This window comes from Bos indicus x Bos taurus, chromosome 9 (assembly GCF_003369695.1).
Source record: "Bos indicus x Bos taurus breed Angus x Brahman F1 hybrid chromosome 9, Bos_hybrid_MaternalHap_v2.0, whole genome shotgun sequence".
Classification (NCBI taxonomy): Eukaryota; Metazoa; Chordata; class Mammalia; order Artiodactyla; family Bovidae; genus Bos; species Bos indicus x Bos taurus.
The window spans coordinates 67,606,750-67,630,500 of record NC_040084.1 but is presented as its reverse complement, the minus strand read 5'-3'; the positions used below and the strand labels follow the sequence as shown (position 1 = coordinate 67,630,500).

The following is a 23,751-nucleotide window of genomic DNA, read 5'->3' as shown; positions in this document are numbered from 1 at the left end:
ATGAATATGGAACCAGCTCTTTTTAATGGAACAAAATGTAAATCCTAGAGTGTGGGCCGGAGAAGGCAATGGCACCCCACTCCAGTACTCTTGCCTGGAAAATCCCATGGACGGAGGAGCCTGGAAGGCTGCAGTCCATGGGGTTGCTAAGAGTCGGACACGACTGAGCGACTTCACTTTCACTTTTTACTTTCATGTGCTGGAGAAGGAAATAGCGACCCACTCCAGTGTTCTTGCCTGGAGAATCCCAGGGATGGGGGAGCCTGGTGGGCTGCCGTCCATGGGGTCGCACAGAGTAGGACACGACTGAAGTGACTTAGCAGCAGAGTGTGGACAGATGGAAAAACTGTGGGTTGAGCACAAAATGCTGTTGCTGTCGTTATCAAGCTCAATGGCCTCACCTATTTTCATATCAAAAGCAGTATTAACTAAAGCCCGAGGTTAATGAATGGACAAAATCTTACTGTACTGACTTCTCCTGATGTGAGTGGGATCTTGAACTCTAAAGTTCAGAGCAACAATGCTCCATCTTTAAAGCTGCTGTAACTCAAGGGGAGTCAAAAGCTCTAGGAATAGAGTATAACTTACACTCTTCCTGGAGACCCCAATCTTCAGAAAAAGTTGAAAAGGCTAATGACATTATTAAAAGACACCTGTGTAAGCCAACTCAGGAAATACAAGACAGTTGGTTTAAAGTTCTACCCATAGTTTTAATGAGGGCTCAAACCGCCCCTAAGAAGAAGGGACTGTCTCTATGATAGGCTGTTTTTGTACACAGATATTCCCATAGAGCCTTAAAATTAACTATGTGACTCAGCTTTTTGCTTTTCAACAGACATTACCAGGAGGTTAACTCCTGACCCAGACTTTGAGTCAAACTAGCCGCTGTTTGAGCCAGGAACCAAGATGGGACTGAGAATCCAGGTGGGCTTGCTTCTGTTGACTCCAAAAGTCCTGAGTTTGACCATTTGACCCTCAAGACAGCGCCTTCCTGTTCTGGACTCATTCCTATGCTGCATTCCACAATTGGTCTAATTGCTGGGTCTGCAGAGCACTCCCCTCCTCATCAAGTGAAGACATCCCACAGTGAGTTTCTCCACTTCATGGAAAGGACTTTCTTCAACTCTGAGAATACTTTCACCAACAACAATCATATGTGACACTTCTTGATCTGATGACATCTAAAAATCTAAAGATGGAGTGATGTAACTATGGACATAATGTAACTTTTAATTTTGATTATGTTTTAACTTGGTTTAATGACTATTTTGCTGTACATAAGAAGGTAATTGGGTCTAGATCTGGTAGTTTTCTACCTGATGTTTATCAAATATGAGATGAGGTCATATGGCTAACTCTTAAAAAGGGATGCCTACTATCTAACGCTCCCATATGCTGGGAAAAAATAGAGCCATCCCCAGAAGTTAGCCAAGAACTTAGTTATAATGATTGGAAACAACTTGGATTTTTGCCTCAAGAAATATAAAATACAATCATTCCTGTGTTTTCCAATCCCAGTTTAGGTCCTCCTTTTGCCTGGGCAGGAACAGGTTGGGACTAGATCCCTCAGTCACGCTGGTTTACTCCAAATGGGACCTACTAGATATGTGGCTCACACTTACGGGCATGGCTTCCCCCTGGCTGGATAGGAAGATGCACCCTAGATCTAACTTTTACTCATGGCTTCATATTTTCAGAGCTTCCAGAGAAGCCTAATCTGCCACACCTTAAAACTCGTTGGGCAAGATCTGTATTTCACTGGTGTGATTGTCTGGCTACAATATTCGTTCCCTCTCTGGGAACTACAGATTAGATGTCCTCTCTGGGAACTACAGATTAGATATTATGAGTTGATGCTCTGAGTAACTTTCAGCCATTAATGCTGAACAAATAAATACAAATTAGAAAGGTGGTTTTACAAAACATATTGGCCTTAGATATTCTAACAGCTGCACAAGGAGGAACTTGTGCCATTATTCATACCCAACGTTGTACATATATACCAGATATGAGTACTAATGTTACTCACTTTACTAAACACATGAACAAGACGATTCAGGCTATGGATTCCCCTGAAGCCTCAGTCACCTCACTTTGGGAAATGTTAACTAGCTCCCCAGGGTGGAAAACTATCTTAAACATAATAATTCTAATTGTTCTGTTTTTACTGTTTGATCCCTTCATCTGTAACTGTGTAACTGGATTTGTTTCTAACCGTTTTAAAGCTTTTAAGTTACAAATAGTTGTCCAGGCTCCAAGGAGCCCCACAACCTCCTCCAACTATTACTTGGGGTCCTTGGATCAGAGACCTGAAAATGAGGGTTAGGAGAATAAGTTGCCTCAACAATTTAGGGACCACACCCCTCAACAGCAGGAAGTGATTATGGAATGAAAACAATGCCCCTTTCCCTTGGCAACATAATTTTCCTAAAAGAAAAGTGGGGGGTGGGGGAAATGAGAGAGTCAATTCCTAGGCAGGTTGATAAGAAGTCTGGAGTCCCTGAGGATGAGAAAGGGATCTGGGGCTCTGGAAGTCAAGACAGGGGTCTGGAACTCTCAAGGAGGAGGAAAGGACAAATACCTTTTTTTCCCTCTACATTCCTTAGTCTTAGTCACATAAAGTTTTTTCTTTAAGCTTGGAACTGATGATTACACAACAAACAACTCAGTTTAAACTCTGTACTAAAGATTATATAACAACAATGTATCCTCCTTGAGGACAGTTTCTCCTTCCTGAAAACCTTCTGACTAATCCTGATATCTTTAGAATGTATATTATGGGATCTGGTCTGATAGGATCTTTCTATTGTTAAGTTCTAATCATGCTATCCTAAAATGTAAATTGTGGGAGTGGGTCTGGTAAAATTGTTACAACCTTGAGGCATTCTTCTGATTTATTGTAATAACTAATTAAAAAAGTATATAACTCCCTTGTTAACACTAGTGAGGGGGGCACTCTCCGTCCCCTTCTGATGTCTATGTCAGAAGCTTTCTCTGGCCCTTTTTCACTTTAATGAAACTCTGCTACACAAAAGCTCTTGAGTGATCAAGGCTGGTCCCTGGTCCCTGGAAGCTAAATCTTCTTCAGAGATCAAGAATCCGACACCTTTCACCATAAGCTATCAGAAGTGATGGTAGCAAATTTGGGTGAAAATAAACAGCTCTTTACCATAAAATGCACAAAGTTTATAAAAATAAAGCAGTGATAATATTGAGATTTTTTTAAAAAATGTTGTAAACAGGCATGAAAAATGTCAATTAGAGTGACGTGCATTCACTCACGCAGGCCTATGATTTGTCAGGCACTGTCCTAGATGCTGAAAATGGCCATCCAATAAGACTTAGGTCAGATGAAAATGGTGAAATTGAAGATTAGGATCTTCAAATAGATATGAAAAATGGTTCATTTTGAAAGGATAACTGAACATAGGTAAGTTTTTGTAATAATTATGTCATGACTTTGAATAAGAAATAAACAAAACACACGGTATTAGTAAAGTCATCCCAGAGAAACCAAACAGTAGTAATTGCTGATGGAATATGATGTTTTCACTATGACCATAAAATAACCGTCTAAGTATGTGGCAAATACCTCTACTATCTCTGAAATCGAAGAAAGCATTTGTGCTAAATACCAAAGCAAATACTGATTTGTTTCTTCAACACCCATTATTTCTGCATATGTCATTCACAGTCAAATGTCCAGGAAGGGTTCTTTTCTCCTGAAGTTCTGATGTATTTGGAGGATTTTGTGTGAAGCCAAAGGAATAAGTGATAGTTCTGAACATTTTAACTAACTGTGTGATTCCTGTGAAATGAAAGCTGACCTAAAATGTATCGCCAAGGTTTACCAAACATAACCTGTTTACAAAATGTTGCTCTACATGTAAAGGAAAAAAATTTGTCACTGTTGAAGATACTCAGATAATGTGCTATACCTAGAACCCCCAAACTCTAAAATATTAATTGAAAATTTATTTTGAACAATGACAGAAGCCAAAAGTAGCTTTGAAGGTAAATATTTCAACTGATAAAAATAGTATAATAGTTTAGAAGTATATGATTTGGCATGTTTTGTAAAATGTGCACATTATTAAACTTTATATAGAATTAAATTATGTGACTATAAGCAATGGTGTTAATATCCAAAGCACTTTCTTATTGAAGACATATGGAATAATTGTTATAAATTTTCCTCTTCAGAGTCTTATGTTTGGCTATTTTCCTTTATGAGTTGGTTGCTGCTGCTGCTAAGTTGCTTCAGTCACGTCTGACTCTGTGCGACCCCATAGACGGCAGCCCACCAGGCTCCCCCGTCCCTGGGATTCTCCAGGCAAGAACACTGGAGTGGGTTGCCATTTCCTTCTCCAATGCATGAAAGTGAAAAGTGAAAGTGAAGTCGCTCAGTCATGTCCGACTCTTAGCGACCCCATGGACTACAGCCCACCAGGCCTTCCGTCCATGGGATTTTCCAGGCAAGAGTACTGGAGTGGGGTGCCATTGCCTTCTCCTTATGAGTTGGTGGCACAAACCTATTTGTCATCTGGGATAATAATACAACTCTTATTAGTGGTGGAAAGTAGTATGTAACTGAGAAGAGTTCTGCTATGATTACAGCACATTGAGAATTTATTTTGGATAAAATTTAAAAGGAGCCTTTGAAAATAATTTAAAACTAATATTCTAATTTGCCAGGATTTTCCAGAGCTTATTTAAGTTTGAGAAATTTAGTTTAGAAACTTACTTGAAAAGGTTCACCTCAGTACATAGCACTATTTGTTTCTTACCAGTTCTGTGGCTTCGTGTGCAAGAACTTTGGCTTCTTTGGCAATTTTCTCAGCTTCGTCAATATAGTCCTTAATGTTGCTGTAAGCGTTGAAGGCTGCAGTGGCATTGAAGGAGATGTTTTTAGCCTCATCAAGGATTCTGAAGGGATTATCCAAAAAGAGAATATCAGAGTAGTTGGTACTCAAATGAAGAATATTTGAAGAACTTACTTATAACAAATAAGGCTTCCAAATGATCATGGCCAATATAATAATGATAATCCCAAATCATAGTGAGGTATCTACTAATTGTATTATATTGTAGCTTTCAGTTTAAACTCATATTCCTAAATAACCAAGCTAGAACTGTTATAATAAAATGAATTATATATGAATTTTTCCCAGGGTCTTCAAACATTAATATTTTCCTTTGTATCAAGAATATTAAGTTTTGAAACAAAACCTTTCACATGGAGTATATTAAATCCAGATTTACTTATGAAAATTATTCTTGGGGTTAATACACCTATTTTATTATGACAATCCCCAAATTGTAGGGGAAGCAAACCAGTTATATTGAGAAGGCTGTTTACCAGTCAAACACACCTCACTAGTGGCCCATCTCCCCATGGAAACATATAAGAATAACAGTTATAATAAGCTATTATTTCACAGGGCAGTACTGAAATAGTAGTGCCTTCATGGAGTTTGAAAGGGAAAAAAAAAAAGACTTAAAGGCTATGTATGGAATCACCAGTTTTCATTCCAATCCAAAAGAAGGCAATGCCAAAGAATGTTCAAACTACTGCACAACTGCACTCATCTCACACAATAGCAAAGGCATGCTCAAATTCTCCAAGCCAGGCTTCAACAGTATGCGAACTGTGAACTTCTAGATGTTCAAGCTGGATTTAGAAAAGGCAGAGGAACCAGAGATCAAATTGCCAACATCCATTGGATCATTGAAAAAGCAAGAGAATTCCAGAAAAACATCTACTTCTGCTTTATTGACTATGCCAAAGCCTTTGACTGTGTGGATCACAACAAACTGTGGAAAATTCTTGAAAGAGATGGGAAGCCAGACCACCTGACCTGCCTCCTGAGAAATCTGTATGCAGGTCAAGAAGCAACAGTTAGAACTGGACATGGAACAACAGACTCGTTCCAAATCAGGAAAGGAGAGCATCAAGGCTGTATACTGTCATCCTGCTTATTTAACTTATATGCAGGGTACTTCATGAGAAATGCTGGGGTGGATAAAGCACAAGCTGGAATCAAGATTGCCAGGAGAAATATCAATAACCTCAGATATGCAGATGACACCACACTTACGGCAGAAAGCGAAGAAGAACTAAAGAGCCTCTTGATGAAAGAGAAAGAGGAGAGTAAAAAAGTTGGCTTAAAATTCAACATTCAGAAAACTAAGGTCATGGCATTTGGTCCCATTACTTCATGGCAAATAGATGGGAAAACAGCAGGAACAGTGAGAGACTTCATTTTGGGGGGCTTCAAAATCACTGCAGATGGTGACTGCAGCCATGAAATTAAAAGATGCTTGCTCCTTGGAAGAAAAGCTATGACCAACCTAGACAGCATATTAAAAAGCAGAGACATTACTTTGCCAACAAAGGTCCATCTATGGTTTTTCCAGTAGTCATGTATGGATGTGAGAGTTGGACTATAAAGAAGGCTGAGCACTGAAGAATTGATGCTTTTGAACTGTGGTGTTGGAGAAGACTCTTGAGAGTCCCTTGGACTGCAAGGAGATCCAACCAGTCCATCCTAAAGGCAATCAGTCCTGAATATTCATTGGAAGGACTGATGCTGAAAGTGAAACTCCAATACTTTGGCCACCTGATGTGAAGAACTGACTCATTTGAAAAGACCCTGATGCTGGAAAAGATTGAAGGAGGGAGGAGACAGGTTTAACAGAGGATGAGATGGTTGGATGGCATCACTGACTCAATGGACAGGAATTTGAGTAAACTCCAGGAGTTGGTAATGGACAGGGAGGCCTGGTGTGTTGCAGTCCATGGGGTTGCAGAGAGTCTGACAAGACTGAGCAACTGAACTGAACTGAACCAATGCAACCACGTTTTCAAAAGCCAGCCCTTTAACAATAAATAGTTTGATTTCATTAAAATTATAAAACTGAAATTTGGAGCAGAATGTGTGTTTATATATTACTATTTAAAATGCTAATAAGAGCACTGCTGTGCTCTCTAATAAAGAACAAAATATTTTTTCTAAGTGTAGCCTAAGGCAATGTTCGCTCCTCACCATGCAATATTTGAATTCACTTTTAACTCAGACTTTTGATGCTGCTCCAGTAGAGCTTTGTCTACACCCTTCTAATTAGGCTTTTCCACAGAAAGGCCATGCAGTTTGTATGTTAATAATTACAAAAATCAAGATTTGAAAGCAACTCTCAACCATTTCTGTTAGTCAAAACTTTTGGACAAGTGTCAAGATACATAGACATTTCCAACCACAAATGACATACCCATCAAGGACAGCAGATGAATCATTTAACTGAGCTGCATGGCTCTCAGCCTGGGACACCTTCTCAGCCAGCTTCCTGTCCTTTATTTTTTGGGAGAGGTCATCTATTTTATCTTTCAGATCCTTGGACATGGGTGGCAATTTAGTTTGAATGTCTTCAACGTACTGATATGTAGAGAAAAGAAGGCATTTTAAATAAGTGAATCCAGCTTCCTCTAATTTATTAACGTCTCTTGGAGATATAATTACACATGCTTAGGTTTTTAGAACACTTAAAATTTACTAACCTAGCAAAAAAAAAAAAAAAGAATAGAGAATAAAAGCTATTATTCAATGAAAGAGATTAGAAAATATGTGAAGGGAATTTATACCAAGAAGAACCTAACAATCTTTTTTTAAAAAAAATGCTACTTCATAGGTCTAAATGCATAAATGATAGTCATTAGGATCTTTTAGACTATTTGCACTTCTATTACCATATGTCATCATATATTAGCATCTACTGAATGAGACAGCATGTTGAAAGTCTGTTTGTAGCTTTACATTTCTCGTTTAACTAACGTTATATGAATACTGAAGCAGATTGTAAGTTCTGTACTAGGAACGACAAATGCCCTTCATCACTGTGAAAGAAAATACAGGTCAGTGTGAGTGTGTGAGTACCCTCATTACTGAGAGAATAACGTGAAGTTCTAATTGTTACCAATGGGTGGGCATGGTCACAATAGAATGAGACAAAAACAACTTTACACTCAAAAGAAAGTAACAATATTTGCTTATACTACTGAATTTCTCACTGGTTCCTATTCAAGAGCACTTGCATCATTATCATCGTTTAACTTTGGGTTTCATAAAATACTCACGACTATAACTGAGTTGATTTCATCTACAAGACGACTGGCTTCATCGAGTATGTCATTGCCTTCTTTTAAAGTGTTCTCAGTTTGTCGTTTGCCACTTTCTATAGCCTCCTTCTTTTTCTGTAAGACAGCATAAACAAAACATCAAAATGTCCTTTTGGGAAAACCCTATCTAGCCCTGTATTCCTGGCTTTCCTGAGCTGTCTGATCAAGGCTTTGCAATCAAGATATGTCATGTTGACTATGAGATTACATGAGAATGATAAAAACTACCCAGCCAACCCTTTGAGCCTTACTTTATTTTAAATATCTGTACAGGTGCTTTCTTTCTCCTATTGTGAGAAAGTCATACAAGAGAATGGTGGCTGATGTGATGGTAGCTGAGGAATGAAAAAAGATTTTTAAAGCAAGATGGACATCCATTTTAACTGAAATGTAAGTGCTGAATATGTATTACCAAGCGTGTGGAAGTATGCTGAATTACATTGGAACTACACATTAAATTCCAGAATCTGTGTCCAAATGAATATTTTGTGAGCACAAATGTGAGCAGATTTATTCTATGGGAGTTCTATAAAAACTGGAAGAAGTGAGATTTTAAAAGGAACTGAGGGGATGTACTTTTCAAAAAAAAAAAGAGAAACTCGCACATGGAAGAATAAACTTAATGGACTGTTCCATAAAAAGAGAGCAGACTCTAATTTTTCTTTGAAACTGATAGCTTGTCTTGAAACCACATGAAACTCATTCCTAGTCTAGAAGAGTAAAATCAACGGGAAAGAAATGGTGCTATTTCTCCATTTGGAGTATACTTTTGCCTTCTTTTTCTTTCTGTTTCTGACTCATTCTTTCAATCATCTTTTTCTACCTGTGGATTTAACTGCATCGATTATAAATTTAAGCCTTGCCATCTATGCCTTTTGAGATAAATAATAATGCTTGTTTATATATTCATTTAAATTTCAATATGGGCCAGGTAGTTTATAAGCTTTTCTCACTTAATTCTACATTAGCTCTATAGGTCCTGTGTTTATCATCTTTTAACTGAATAGAAAATTCTACAAGTGAAGTGATTTACCAAGGTCACACAGTGTAGTTAAGATGTGAATCCCAGTCTACCTAAGGATGGGCTTCCCCGGTGGCTCAGTGGTAAAGAATCTGCCTGCCAACTTAGGAGACATGGGTTCGATCTCTGGTGGGTTAAGATGCCCTGGAGTAGGTAGGAAACGGTTTACTCCAGTATTCTTGCCTGGGAAATCCCATTGACAGAGGGACCTGGCAGGCTACAGTCCATGGGGTGGCAAAAGAGTCAGACAGGATGTAGCAACTAAACAACAACCACAGCTACCTAAGGATAGAGTCTGGGTCTTCAGCTGTGACAGCACTGACTTTCCAATTGTGGAAACCACATTTATTTGCACTGGGACAGTGCTAATTTCACACCCTGCTTTCTCTACCTCTTCACCAATCACTTCAATTTGCTGCCGGTATACACATCTTATTTCTGCCTCTGAGCCTTTCCTTCACCATTTTCCCTTCCCCAATTCCCTGCCTTGGAGGAAACCTCCTTCATTTAGCCTCATATAAAATGTATATTCCCTCAGTACTCAAAATATGGCCCAGCGACCAGCAGAATCGGCATCACCTGGAAGCTTCTTAGAAATGCACAATCTTAGTGCCTTTTTGGGAACTACCAACTTGGAATCTGTATTTAACAAGAATCCCAGGTGACTGATATACACAATAAAATTTGAGAGAAATTGGCTTGGAATACAGCCTAGCACACAGTAAACACGACAGAATTGTCAACTATTATAATTACCTTATTTTCTTTTTCCTAGCACTCATTTATCTGAATTATATTTATAGAGTGGCCATAAATGATAGAAACATAAATAATCATATTTTATTTTTTATATAGCTTGAATCATCTTGATTGGTTCTTCTAAGAGCTGCTAAAAGTACAAGTTATTTAATGACAATGATTAATACCAATTCATTACAACGTGCATGCATAAGTATGGGATGAAATGTATAGTCTCTTGAGCCTACTGGCCTAGTCTTTCTTGTACCTAGTGGACGAAGGGTAACATTGAATTCATCAAGCAATATGCTGAGAACATATTACTTATTATGTATATTAGCCCATGCTCCAGTTTATGATCATATTATATACTTATTTATTGGTTTAGTGACTTTCTTACTATAATATAAATTTCTTTAAACAATCTTTGTATCACTCTATCTCCAGTACCTAGACGAGTTTCCTCAATAAATAGTTTTGTTTGCACTTGTGACTTCTGTTTCATTCAACTACTCCCCACCCCGGCTAAATCAGAGAAATTTCAATTTCCCTTCATGAACAACAAATAGAGAGGTAGTGCTGATGGTTATAAGTCATATCTTATTTTTCAAGTTCTGACATTCTTTTCCACAACTATGAATTCTAGCCCTTAGCTTTTATAGAAACCGATTTCAAGTTGACCACGGGCAGACAGACACTCAGGAAACTTTCTTCAGCATGGTTTGTTTGTATTTATGAATCAAGGTAACTTAAAATGCTGTATCGATAGAAGGGAGATTATTTCCACCCATATGTGAGGTGAAGAGCTCCATTCATCTTGTTTTCAATTAAGCAGTGAATTAGAATCTTTCTGGGCTTCCCTGGTAGCTCAGCTGGTAAAGAATCCATTATAAAAGCTCTATTTGAGTTACTTTAGGGAACCCATTGTTCTGCAAAGATCACAATGTGTTTTTAATCACACTGAAGCAGGAATGATCTAGGGATTAAGGCAATTTCAGTGGTGGCTAACTTCAGATTAGACACTAATGAAATCTAGTTTTACATCAAGGAAAGATGGATCTATCTGGAGCGCCTAAATATTGATCAAAGTATTGATATAACATTTATTTGTGTTTGCTTTATGATACTTTATTCACTGAGAGAGAACATTTCTATTCTGTCTTTGTGCCCAACACTGTTCTCAGTCCTGGAGATACAGCAGGCCAGAAAACACATTGTTCATGGCTTGGCTGGAGGGTAAAAATGAATAAGTTAATGTGTAACATATTTTTAACAATGAGTGCTATAAAAATAAATAAAGAGAGGGAATAGATAGAAAAGGATGTAGGATATAAAATACTTAAGATAGGAAGCTTTGAGCATTTGAGGAGCAAAAACAGGGTTTGTGATTAGAGAGAATTTTTCTCCCAGGCTTCCCTGGTGGCTCAGATGGTAGAGTCTGCCGGCAGTGTGGGAGACCTGGGTTTGATCCCTTGGTTGGGAAGATCCCCTGGAGAAGGAAATGGCAACCCACTCCAGGATTCTTGCCTAGAGAATCCCATGGATGGAGGACCCTGGCAGTCTACAGTCTATGGGGTTGCAAAGAGCTGGACACAGCAGAGCAACTTCACAAGCAAATTCTCCCAGTATATACCACAAGTATATTGTTAAGTGACTCTCATTAGACAATAAAGTTGTTATATTTCTACTTTTAACTTCTAATTAGATCTTAATTCATTCCAGAGCTTTGTAAGTTCAAAACTTTTTGTTTTTGCTGGGGTTTTTTGAGGGGTGGATTAAGAAGCTACAAAAGCTATCTCCCCGTCTATTTTTATCTAGCAACTCATTCTTTACTTCTCGCAAAATCCTTCCTGTTCCAGGTTATAATGGTACCTTTGGGGACAGAATGCTCAATACACGTTACTTTGCTGAATTGAATTGCTCATCTTTTTTGCCCCTCAGCCCACAGTCTCCTTCACCTTTTTTCCATTGCTGGAAATGGCCTTCTAGCCCTGTGCTGTTCTAGAAGGTTGCTTTCAAAGTCTTCTATGAACCGGGCCATTTCCAGAGCCATCTTCTGCTACAGATTTTTATGAAGCTTACAAATGATTGTTACTGCTCCATTTGACACTTCCTGAGATCATACTTTGGGAGCTCTGTGTTTCTGCTCATGCAGTCCCATCATTTCTATCAGCTTCTGTGATGCCCTCATTTTAGTGTTTGATTCTCTCAGCTCGTACTAATCACAGTGCATCATGTCTGACTCTTTGAGACCCCATGGACTGTGACCCAGGTTCCACTGTCCATGGGATTCTCCAGGCAAGAATACTGGAGTAGGTTGCATTCCCTTCTCCAGTATATCTTCCCGACCCAGGGATCGAACCCAAGTCTCTGGCACTGCAGGCAGATTCTTTACCATCTGAGCTATAGGGAAGCCCAGTGAAAGGTTAGAATGCCTGAATTTTTAGGAATTTGTAAGTTCTCTGAGGCCAGGAATCATTTCTATTTAGTCTCAAACACCCTGGTTACCAACAGCACCTTGATAATGGTAGGCATCTAATTGTATATTATTCCTGCCTGCTTTCCTAGCCTTAATATTTTCATAATAATTTCATAATATTTTCAATACAAAACCAATATTTGAGTTTATATGAACCACTCAGAAAGTCCCCAAAATAAAATTTTAACCCATGACTCCAATATTTCAATTGCTTCTAATACAGGACAAAACCAAATTCCTTAGCTCAGTCTCAGAATGCAGTTCTCTTATAACTCAAGTTCTGGACCCCCTGCCTTTGTTGGCTTTCTGTCCACTCACTAGTTCACAAGCAGTCTTTCTAGTCCTATCACATCACTGACATTTCTCCAAGGGTCTTCCCTTTTTCCCCTCTGTGTGTTTGCATTTATTTTCCTATTTCTGGAATGTTCTTCCTCTTCTACTTTGACCAATTAGAGCTTATGCTTCACGACTTAGCACATGTGTCTGGTCCATGAAAGTGAAAGTGAAGTTGCTCAGTCGTGTCCAACTCTTTGGGACCCCATGGACTGTAGCCTATCAGGCTCCAAGCCCTTCCTAAATCCAGGTGTGATTTTGATGCCCTTCCTTCACAAACCTCCAACAGAACTTCTGTAGGGCACAGATTAGTTAAATTGAGTGGATCTCGCACTAAGTACAAGTCACTGGAAGTCATCAGAGATGGTGTTTTATTCATGATATAAACATCAGTGACTTTCAAGCTTAAGGCTGCATCTGTATCATTAGAAAGTGAAAGTGAAGTCGCTCAGTCGTGTCCGACTCTTTGTGAACCCGGTGGACTGTTTAGCCCACCAGGCTCCTCTGTCCACGGTATCTCCAGGCAAGAATACTGGAGTGGGGTGCCATTTCCTTCTCCAGGGGAATCTTCCTGACCCAGGGATCGAACCCAGGTCTCCCGCATTGCAGGCAGACGCTTTAACCTCTGAGCCACCAGGGAAGCCTCATCTGTATCATTGGTGGGATTTGAAAAACACAGGTGCTGGGCTCCAACTCCAAGTTTCTGAGTTGATAGATTTGGGGGGACCTGAGAACCTATATTATTAACAAGCGCCTAGGTGATGCTAATGCTGCTGTTCCAAGCATCACACCATGAGTGTATCAGTGTTTGATACACTCAGTTTTTGTTTAGTACATTCCTTGAACTTAGTAGGGGCTTGATAAATGTTTTTACACAGTAAAAATTAAATGCTTATTTTCTTATAAAAAAATGCCTTGGGTCTTAATTGCATCACCTTTTTGTGGGCACAGTCTCAATAAAGTCATTTATTTAAATTACAACTAATTACTCAATCTAATGGATACAACCTATCAACTCTTCTTAAACCTATCGCAAATTGCATTAACACAGGGAATGTTCTAGAATATGGATTCTGGACCACACCTCAGACCAGGTAACTCGGTTTCTGGGTGGATGCTCAGGGCACCCCTCTCTTTAGTAAAATATCCAGGTGATTCTTTATTGGCCAGTCTAGTATCAACCTTGGCAATCAACCTTAATCAGCCTTGGCAAGCAGCTTTAAATAAGCTGTGTCTTACTCATGTTAATGTAGTCACTTTATCTATTTACTCTAGTAAGTTTTAAACAAGCCTTTCGTTAAGCATGGAATATAAAATGAAAATACAAAAAGGACCACTTACACTTAAATACTGACTACATAAGCTCCAGGCATCTCCAGAGGTACCCAAGAATGATGGCTCTTGGTTTTAAACATCACTAAAATGAAGGAATAGCTAAAAGCACCATTTACTGTGCCACTATAACTCTTCTTGAAATACTTCCCAAATGCTTATTATACTTTCCACATAGGTAATTTTAATTTCTTAAACTGATGCCATAAAATGGAGCGGTGTACCTCCGGGTAAGTTACATCACTGGTGTGTCACTGAGGAAGATGAATCATGCAGGAGCCTGTGATAGAAAGGCGGTCCAGCAGCCTGCTTAACAAGACGGTGCTTTTTCTTTAATACTGCCAGCATGTCAGTAGACTCCAAATTGGTTAAGATTAGATACATCAGTGAGTCTCCTCAATCCTCCATCAAAATGACAAGGCTAAGTCCCAGGAGAGGGACCCAGGAAAAAAAAAAAATTCTTTTAAAAATTAATTCATCCTGTTACTTCTTAATCCAAAGGAAAATGGAGAAAAATGAATAGACAAAACATGCAGACTTTTTCTTTATTCAACTGTCATTCCACAAACAGTTTTGAGAGCATAACAAATGCCACAGAGTACTCAGAGCTGAAGATAAAATTTTATGTTAGAAGAGAAAAAGGTCTGCCACTGTCTTCAGATCTATTGGGGTCAAATATTTGAAAAGAACAATGGTAAGTTTGTTTCTGTCGAGGAAGCTATTTTTTTAAATGCCAAGTACAGGTCTGTGCTTCCCAGATGGTGCTAGTGGTAAAGAACCCTCCTGCCAATGCAGGAGACATGAGATGTGGGTTTGACCCCTGGGTCAGGAAGATCCCCTGGAATAGGAAATGGGAACCCACCCCAGTATTCTTACCTGGAGAATCCCATGGACAGAGGAGCCTGGCGGGCTACAGTCCATAGGATCACACAGAGTAGGATACAACTGAAGTGACTTCACACACACACACACACACACACACACACACACAGGTTTGTGCCAGCATAAGTACTGAAGTCACTCCTTAAATATTAAGAAATAAATGAGAGAGAAAGAGAGGAATGAGCGAAGGAAGGAAGGGAAGAGAGAAGGAAGGGAGGAAAGAAGGGAGGGAGGGAGAGAGGAAGAAATGACTGGAAGGATCTGTTTTAGTTCCAGCTTCATTAGTGCTCTAAAAAAGGCAGAAACTGCCTATCATTTCTTTTTTTAAAATTAATTTATTTTAATTGGACAATATTGTGATGATTCTTGCCATACATAGACATGAGGAGAGAACTATCTCTTGGCTGAGGAAAAGGACAGAAAAGAACTCAGACTTGAACTGATTATAAAGTATCATTTTCATAGACCGTGTTGCAAAGAAGAAGAGAAACTAAATGTTCCCAAGTTCTGGTCTCTTAGCTGTCTCTTTTATGCTCACATTTCCTTGTGGCTATCAGAAGATAATGCAATGAAGGAGACCTGGGTTTGATCTGTGGGTCAGGAAGATCCCCTGGAGAAAGGAATGGCTACCCACTCCAGTATTCTTGCCTGGAGAATTCCTTGGACAGAGGAGCCTGGTGGGCTACAGTCCATGGGGGTTGCAAAGAGTCAGACACAACTGAGTGACTAACACTTTTACTTTCACTACACTTTCCATTAGAAAATTCTTGACACTTTTGTGACTTATGGCAGCCCATGTCTAAACCATGGCTCATGGGTTATGTTGGGTAGATTGTAAAATCAAGGTAGTGGTATTTGAAGAAACCCTAGACATACTCTAGTATAATGCACGCACTGTCCAGTTGAGAGACTGGTGCTTTGGGACTTTGACTTGCTCAGGCTTGTATTCTAGTTAGTGGCACAGTTATCATTAAGACCAAGGACCCCTGACTTCCAACAAAGATCTCATTCCACTGTATCACACTGTTCTTAAAATTTTTAAATAGTGTAAGTTATCTAAATTTTACTTGATTATATGGGCAGTGATGATTAATTTAAAAAACAAAGGAAGGATCATTCTCTGTCCTGCTTCTTACAAGTCTTCTTTCAGAGTTGTCAAACTTGATCTCATAAACACGCATCAACTTACATCCACTTGACTTACCTGGCCATGGTCAGACCCCTACACCACACTCCCAGATTCAGATGAAAGAACTCTAGGACTCACCTCCAAAGCCGTCATATTTTTCTGGTTTTCTGCAGATAAGAGATTAGCTTCTCTGATTTTATCTGTGGCTTCTCTCAGTAGGTCCCAAGCATCATCAACCTTGCTTTCATAGTCTGCCAGTTTCTCCCGGAGATCCTTCTCCATTTCCTCGTTTTTCCCCCGGGACTCTCCAAACAACTTCTTCACTTTCTTCAGAAGGCCTTCTGCAGCTCTGTAAACACCCCACCCCAACAAGAGACAATAAGCCCCTGTCACTGCCTCAGTGTTACAAAGAGATACTAACATTAGAAGTATGGAAAAACATGACAATATTTAAAGCAGACTGTGTGCTAAATCAAGTTGAAAACTGATAGCTGAAAAGTGGCAAGAACATTTAAAATTAAAGCACAAAAAATCACACACTGTACTTTTATTAATAACATAACATTATCATTTGGAAAGGAACTCATGCTATTCTCAAAATCTGGCTGATGAAATCAGTTTTATCATGTATATTATATACCAAAAATAAAATATGATTAACCATGAGATATTTTTCTGTTTCTTTGAATACAAGATGTGAATATTGATATATTTGGTTAGAAACAATATAATGCCATACTGTTGACATGCTAGTATAATTTTGATCTACTTTTCTTTTCCTTTGAACTGAGTTCTAGGAGTTTCCTGGTTTCAACTTAATGGTTTTTCTAAAGTGATACTGTTTGAGCCCTTTAAGAAAGGCTAAATACTTGAAAAACAGTAGTTCTCAAACTAGCAGGCATGATAATCCCCTGAAGCACTTGTCAAACGGATTGCTGGGCCCCATCCCAAAAGTTTCTAATTGAGTAGGTCTAGGATGGGGTTGAATAATTTGTTTTTCTAACAAGTTTTCAGGTGTTGCTAATGTTGCTAGTTTAGTAGATTTTATTTGATTATTAATAACACCATCACTTTGTAGTTAACTGTACATGTAAAAATGTACTTTTTATTGAGTATACAACCATTGGCATTCATTGGCATTAGTAAAATCACTATCATTATTCATAACCTCAAATCCTCAACCTTTATTTCATAGTATTAGTACGTATTATTTGACACTTCTATTCAATATTTCCCAAGATGACAAAATGTACAGGATGACTTGCTAAATTCATAACTTTATTTATCCAAAAATATTTTCATTAAAACAAAATCAACAGTTTTAAAGCCCCTAATACAGGAAATTAATAAAGCAAGCCCACTAGCCTAATTGAAGAAGTGTGCATCCTAAGTCACTGCTGCTGCTAAGTCCCTTCAGTCGTGTCTGACTCTGTGCGACCCCATAGACGGCAGCCCAACAGGCCCCGCCGTCCCTGGGATTCTCCAGGCAAGAACACTGGAGTGGGTTGCCATTTCCTCCTCCAATGCATAAAAGTGAAAAATGAAAGTGAAGTTGCTCAGTTGTGTCCGACCCTCAGCGACCCCATGGACTGCAGCCTACCAGGCTCCTCCATCCATGGGATTTTCTAGGCAAGAGTACTGGAGTGGGATGCCATTGCCTTAGTGTCTAATTCTGTGACCCTATGGGCTACTGTGGGAGAAGGCAATGGCATCCCACTCCAGTACTCTTGCCTAGAAAATCTCATGGACGGAGGAGCCTGGAAGGCTGCAGTCCATGGGGTCGCTGAGGGTCGGACACGACTGAGCGACTTCACTTTCACTTTTCACTTTCATGCATTGGAGGAGGAAATGGCAACCCACTCCAGTGTTCTTGCCTGGAGAATCCCAGGGACGGGGGAGCCTGGTGGGCTGCCGTCTATGGGGTCGCACAGAGTCGGACACGACTGAAGGGACTTAGCAGCAGCAGCAGCAGCACGGGCTACTGTAGCCCACCAGGCTACCTGGGATCTCCAGGTAAAACACTGGAGTGTGTTGCCATTCCCTTCTCCATGGACCTTTTCGACATAGGGATCAAACCCACATTTCTTATGTATCCTGCATTGGCAGGTGGGTTCTTTACCACTAGTGCCACCTGGAAAGCCCAACTGCAGAAGGGACAGCACCAAAAGAAAAAAGATAATTTACTTGATTATTTATATATAGGAATAAACATGCCTTTGATCCACTTCAGAGCAAGATAAATTATAACTAAGTAGATGAAAAATAGAGAGCATAAAAAAAAGTATCTCCTACTGATACGTGTGATGGAAAATTTAGAAAACTCAAACCAACAATTTAGAAAGTTCAGTTTATCAAATGAAAAAATAATAGAGCTTCTACTCACACCAACTCATCTTCAGCAACTTCCTTTTGTGTGTCTAGATTTTTCCTCCTCAGTTCTGTCATCATCTGATCAATCTCATTCTGAAGCTCTTGCAAATTTCTCTCAAAGGCCTTGTCTTTAGTTCCTAGAGTTTCATTTAGTTTTACAGCTTTTTCATTTACAGCTGCAGGGGGTAAAACAAATTTTGCAAATTAGCAAACAAAATGCTGCATGTAAAAGTGGCAGCCAGCATCTGCTCTTCTCAACCATCTCCAAGAGAAACGCTGTTTGTCAAGAGTGTTCCTGCTGAGAAAGAGAGGCAGTTGCTACACCAATCCATAAGAAACAAGGAAACGTGGCATATTTCTCCATATTATGTTGCTTTTAGGGGGACACAGTAATTAAAACACAGTGTTTCTACTTTTTAAGTGGCTCAAACTCTCTTCAGGTAAGACAGTAAAAAATGTGACATGTAGCATTAATACTTGGAAGCTGGAAATACAAAGTCTGCATTGCTGATAAGGCACAACCAGTTGCAATTTTAAAACCTGGAGTAGAGAAACACTATCTGTGATGATATCTCTGAAAATGAAACTGCCCTTGCACTTCCACACAGTTCTGTGTCGATTCGTGCAAAGGAAAGAGGAAAGGGGCCCCAGCCTAGGGACGGTATTATACGTTAGGGCTCAAAGATACCTTTCAGCAATAACAGCCATCCTGTGAATCTGTGTTTATTATGCACTAAATGGGGTTTTAAACGGTGCTCTTTGGAATCTTAGGATTCTCCAGGCACTTCAGGTATTCTACAAATGATGTCTATTCTGCCAAGAATCTATTTTATAGGTTGATGTTCTGGGCAAGATTTCATTTGAAAAAAGAATTTTCTGTCAAATAAAAGTTTGAAAAATTGGTGCATTGAAACATGTACACAGTACTACCTTAGTTTTAGACCAACTTTTCCTGAAGTGTGTTCTAAGTGTGTTCTATGGAGCATTAATTTAGCAAATTGAAGACAGTTTTTTTTTTTTTTTTTTTTTAACTCTTTGGTCTGCTGAGCCCTTATGCCTATAATAGTCCCAAAGACAATCCCCAGAATAAAGGCTATGGGCTGACCAAGAGACCATGTTCTATCATTCAAGACTGTATCCTAAGACCTCTTTAAGATCTACAGAATTTTCAAATCTCTTTTCTATTCTTGGAGAAACTTTTCTGATTAACACTGGTCAGAGTTTGTCAAAGATGGTATGAACAGACCTTCTGAAACAAGTACACATAGTTAGGCCAGGAGACCAGCGGCAGGAGTGCCGGGTTAGCACTGTGGTTCTGAGATGTGGTCCTCAAATGAACAACGTCAGATCCATCACCTGGGATCATCGGAAATGCAGATTCTCAGGTCCCATCACTGATCTATTGGGTCAAAAATTCTAGGCTGCGGTCCAACAATTTGTGTTTTCACAAGCCCTCCAGGAATTTTTGATGCACCTAGAGTTTGAGTATCTTAGGTTAGTGGCAGAAACTGAGTTTCAGTCTCTACTTCTACCCTTTCCAAAATGCATCTTTCTAATTCTTTTTTAATGATAAATGTCTTTGATTAAAACGTTGCTGCAATCAACCTGTTATTTCTGATAGTCATAGTTTAAAATCTATCGAACAATCTGAATCAGGTGTTTTAAAGAACAAATATGGCCAGTCTTAGCCCTTCGGTAGAAATCATTGCTCAGGAGCTATTCCTAGAAGTTAATGAGGGTGCCTCTTTCTGGCTGTCTGCTTCACAGTCATCCCTTGATGTATGACAAAGAACCTTCTCAAGATTCTACCACTGTGATTAGTAAGACATCACCGTGGACATGTAATTTTTAAGGAATCATGGTGACCATGGACTATTGATTAGAATGCACCTTGGTCCAACAGACTATGTGGGAGTCATGCCGAAATGTTGGGTGATTAAATGTAAGAACGTTCCCATTTTTAGATTTCAAGAAAGATGGTAGTAGACATCATTCTACCAATAATACAGCCCCATTGTATGGTCTGAGTGCACACCTATATGTACAATTGATTTTAATCACTTGTAGCATGTAAGTAACCACTGACATTCTTTGCATTCACATTATTTCCTTAAGTGAAATGGAAAATTCCCCCTTTCTAAACCTGATAAGGCTGTATGTTTTTTTCATTATTCAATGAACATATAAATGAGTTTTGCTTAAAGATGCTTTTGGAAATTTGATTGAATTTAGGTCCTGGTCCTAGGTGTTATCAAGGAAGCACAGAATGTGAGATACAATTACATTGTTTCTCTTGAAGTCTAATCTCAAAGTTAAATTTCTACAGAGAAGAATGTGGTGCAAAAAGAATGGTGGAGAAAAGGAAAATATGGATTATATAATTTCTTTTAAATTAAAGCAATGTGCAAGCAACCAGAAGAAATCATTAGGGTACACAAATACTGCTTTAGCAAAATGATGCTATATTAAGAAAGCAAATATTATTTTTATAGATGTCTAATTGCTCCATTACTCCTATATATGGAATTTGGAACTTTTACGAGGACTTTTACATTTAAGATAAATGTGTTATGTAGTGTCTATTATTCCAAGATATTCACTATCACTTCAGTGTATTTTCAACGGTATTAAAAATACTTGCAATATAAACACATCTTTTAATTTCATTATCTTTTCTACCTTATTACAAAGGGAATGTAGGTTAAAATATCTTTAAAACAAGATAAAGATAAAAGGAGATGGGGCAAAGATAAAAATGTTAATGTATTTCAGGCAAAGAGTGACTAGACAGAAAGGCATGCTGTAATGTCCAGTGGATCCTAAAGCTAGTGTTAAGCATCTTTGTGGCCAAATCATCAGGATCAAAAGAGGTACTTAAGAGGTATACAGTACCTGTAACATACAAGCCAAATAAATTAGTTCCTCAGGAGAAACAAAGCTATTTTTCATGCTGAACCTGAGAAAAATAACCTGTAACGGGTAAGTTTATCATGAATGGCTAATACTATTGTGACCTGAGGAACAGGAAAGAAAGCTGTCCAGCATTTCTTAAGTCCTATTACATATCAGAACATATGCTACTGGTTTTATATACCCTCACTCATTAATTCTAATAGTGTGTGGAATAAAATGTAGTTTATTCATTTTATTGATTGAGTCAGAAGTCAGCACAAAGTAGACTTTATAAGAGATAAGAATGCCTTAGATTAATAGAAGTTGATTTCTATATAGACTTATAATGGAATATAGGATGAGTAAAGTATTTCATCTATCTAAAAAAGAAAACTGAAATAAACAAATGTCATGCTGAAGTATTCACTTTTCCCACAGCAATTTATTACCACTAATAAAAACTGAAAATACTGATGATTATCCACTGTTATTATGGTTTCTAGAGGGAAAAAAGGTATAGGTATGTTGTATATAACACACTTAAAGCTTTTAGTGAGTTTTCTTCTTTTTAAATCCCCTAAATGTCCAAGCTTGTTTTATATATATATATATATAGTTATATATATAAATTTGTATATTTATATAAATTTGTATATATATATTTTTATAAATATAAAAAATATATTTATTTTATATAAATAAATATAAATATATATATTTATAAATATACATAAATATATATATATAAATATATAGCATAAATGATTTAGCTTAACTCTGACATACACAAATTTGAATTTTCACGAAATTTTAACAGCTGGATTCTGTTTTATAAAGAGCTGTGATTATCATTTTTGTTATCATCTTTATTAGGACCTGCTGGAAGAAGAGAGTAATGATCACGTTGTCTTCAGGTACAGGATCACAGCCATCCACATGGCATGTTACAGGAACTAGGAAAAGGTATCCCATTTGGACAGACACAATAAGATCCCCTGACTGATAGACAAATTTAGGGAGTGGAAGACATCTTCCATGACACATAACCCTTTTCTTTGATAGACTGGATGGTGAGCCAAGCCGGGGTTAAATACTGTCTCCATTCTGCCCCCTGCTGGTGTATCTGTGGTATGCACAAACTGGGAGAGGGCGCAGCCTAGAGAGGTAGGCAGTGCTGATACTGGAGTCTATGGAAAACACGTATTATTAGGATTTATTCTTACATAGCAGTGTTCGATTGAAACAATGAAGATGAGATCCCAGAATAGGCTGCTTAATGTTTGAGATAAGATGGAAGCAAAAGGAAAGCTCCTAGAGTACTAACATCTTCAGGTATTCAGATAGAGCGAACCCGCTCTGTCTGCAATGGGATTTTTTTCTTTTTTTTTTTTTGGCGGGGGGTGGGGGGTGGGGGGTGGGAACACATGCAAATAAAAATGTTAATGGAAAATGAAATCCAGGAAATCACAACAACTTCATCTAGTTGAGGAGAAACCACGTTAACGAGTTAACTCGTTTTGGTAGGAGTAATTTCTGTTCCAGATCCTGACATGTTTGCCCTGAGATGGCACCTCAGATTAAAACTCTGGAGTTTCTTGCTGTGGGGGATCATTGGAAGTTCCTGCCTCTTCTTAGCCTGTGATTCCTAAGAATGACTTGTCAGGATCTTGAAAGCCTTGAAAGTTCTCATGTCCTGATTTATTTGGCTATATTAGAAAGCAAAATGTCTAAAATGTATAACATTGTGGAGGAATTAAATTGTGTTATTTCTCAAAGGAAAAAAAAACATTTTTTCCTATTTTCCTCAACATGTATGGATGTTTATGATATATTAATAGATATTTAAGAACTACTGTTGTTTTGTGTTTTTTTTTGAGGGATTTTTTTTTGTACTATCTCTTTTCTTTGAGTTTCTTAATTTGAGTTTTTGCCCCAAAATGGCTTCCACTTTGATTCTCAAATCAGATTGGTGGATGCCAACAGCTAACTCCTAGAGAATTGTGGACTAAATGCAGTACAGCTTCTGGTAAGGCAGTACATCCAAATCCCAAGCAACAGATGTTCATTAAAAACCAGAACCAAGTATTTAAAAGTCATTTTGAGAAATTAAAGTACTGCTGTAAGGTACTGAGCAGAATGATTAACTTTTTTTTAAAAATCAAGAATCTTTTAAATAGTTTTGAATACAAAAACAACACCATAGCAGAGGAGAAGTTGCCCATTAACTGATTTAATCATATTTGATCACAATATTCCTCAAGAATCAGAGCATTCCCAAAGGAAAGCATTCAATGTATTGCTGGTATGCACTCATAATTCCTAATTCACTGACTGTTGTTACAAATCGAACACTGAAAGCCATAGATTCTCAACTGATAATGCCCTAGGATATCTTGATTAAA

General features: G+C 38.3%; 1 protein-coding gene across 6 annotated transcripts in view; it reads right to left on the bottom strand.

Moving 5' to 3' along the window:
- LAMA2 (laminin subunit alpha 2) overlaps nt 1-23,751 on the bottom strand; it is a 693,105-nt gene that overhangs the window by 128,112 nt on the left and 541,242 nt on the right. For all 6 annotated transcript variants that reach the window (XM_027551500.1, XM_027551497.1, XM_027551499.1 and 3 more), the window contains 5 exons: nt 18,471-18,633; nt 16,226-16,436; nt 8,132-8,248; nt 7,270-7,433; nt 4,788-4,926 (listed from right to left, as the gene is read on the bottom strand). In XM_027551500.1, coding sequence (XP_027407301.1) covers nt 4,788-4,926; nt 7,270-7,433; nt 8,132-8,248; nt 16,226-16,436; nt 18,471-18,633 — 794 coding nt within the window. The remainder of the gene's footprint in view (nt 1-4,787; nt 4,927-7,269; nt 7,434-8,131; nt 8,249-16,225; nt 16,437-18,470; nt 18,634-23,751) is intronic.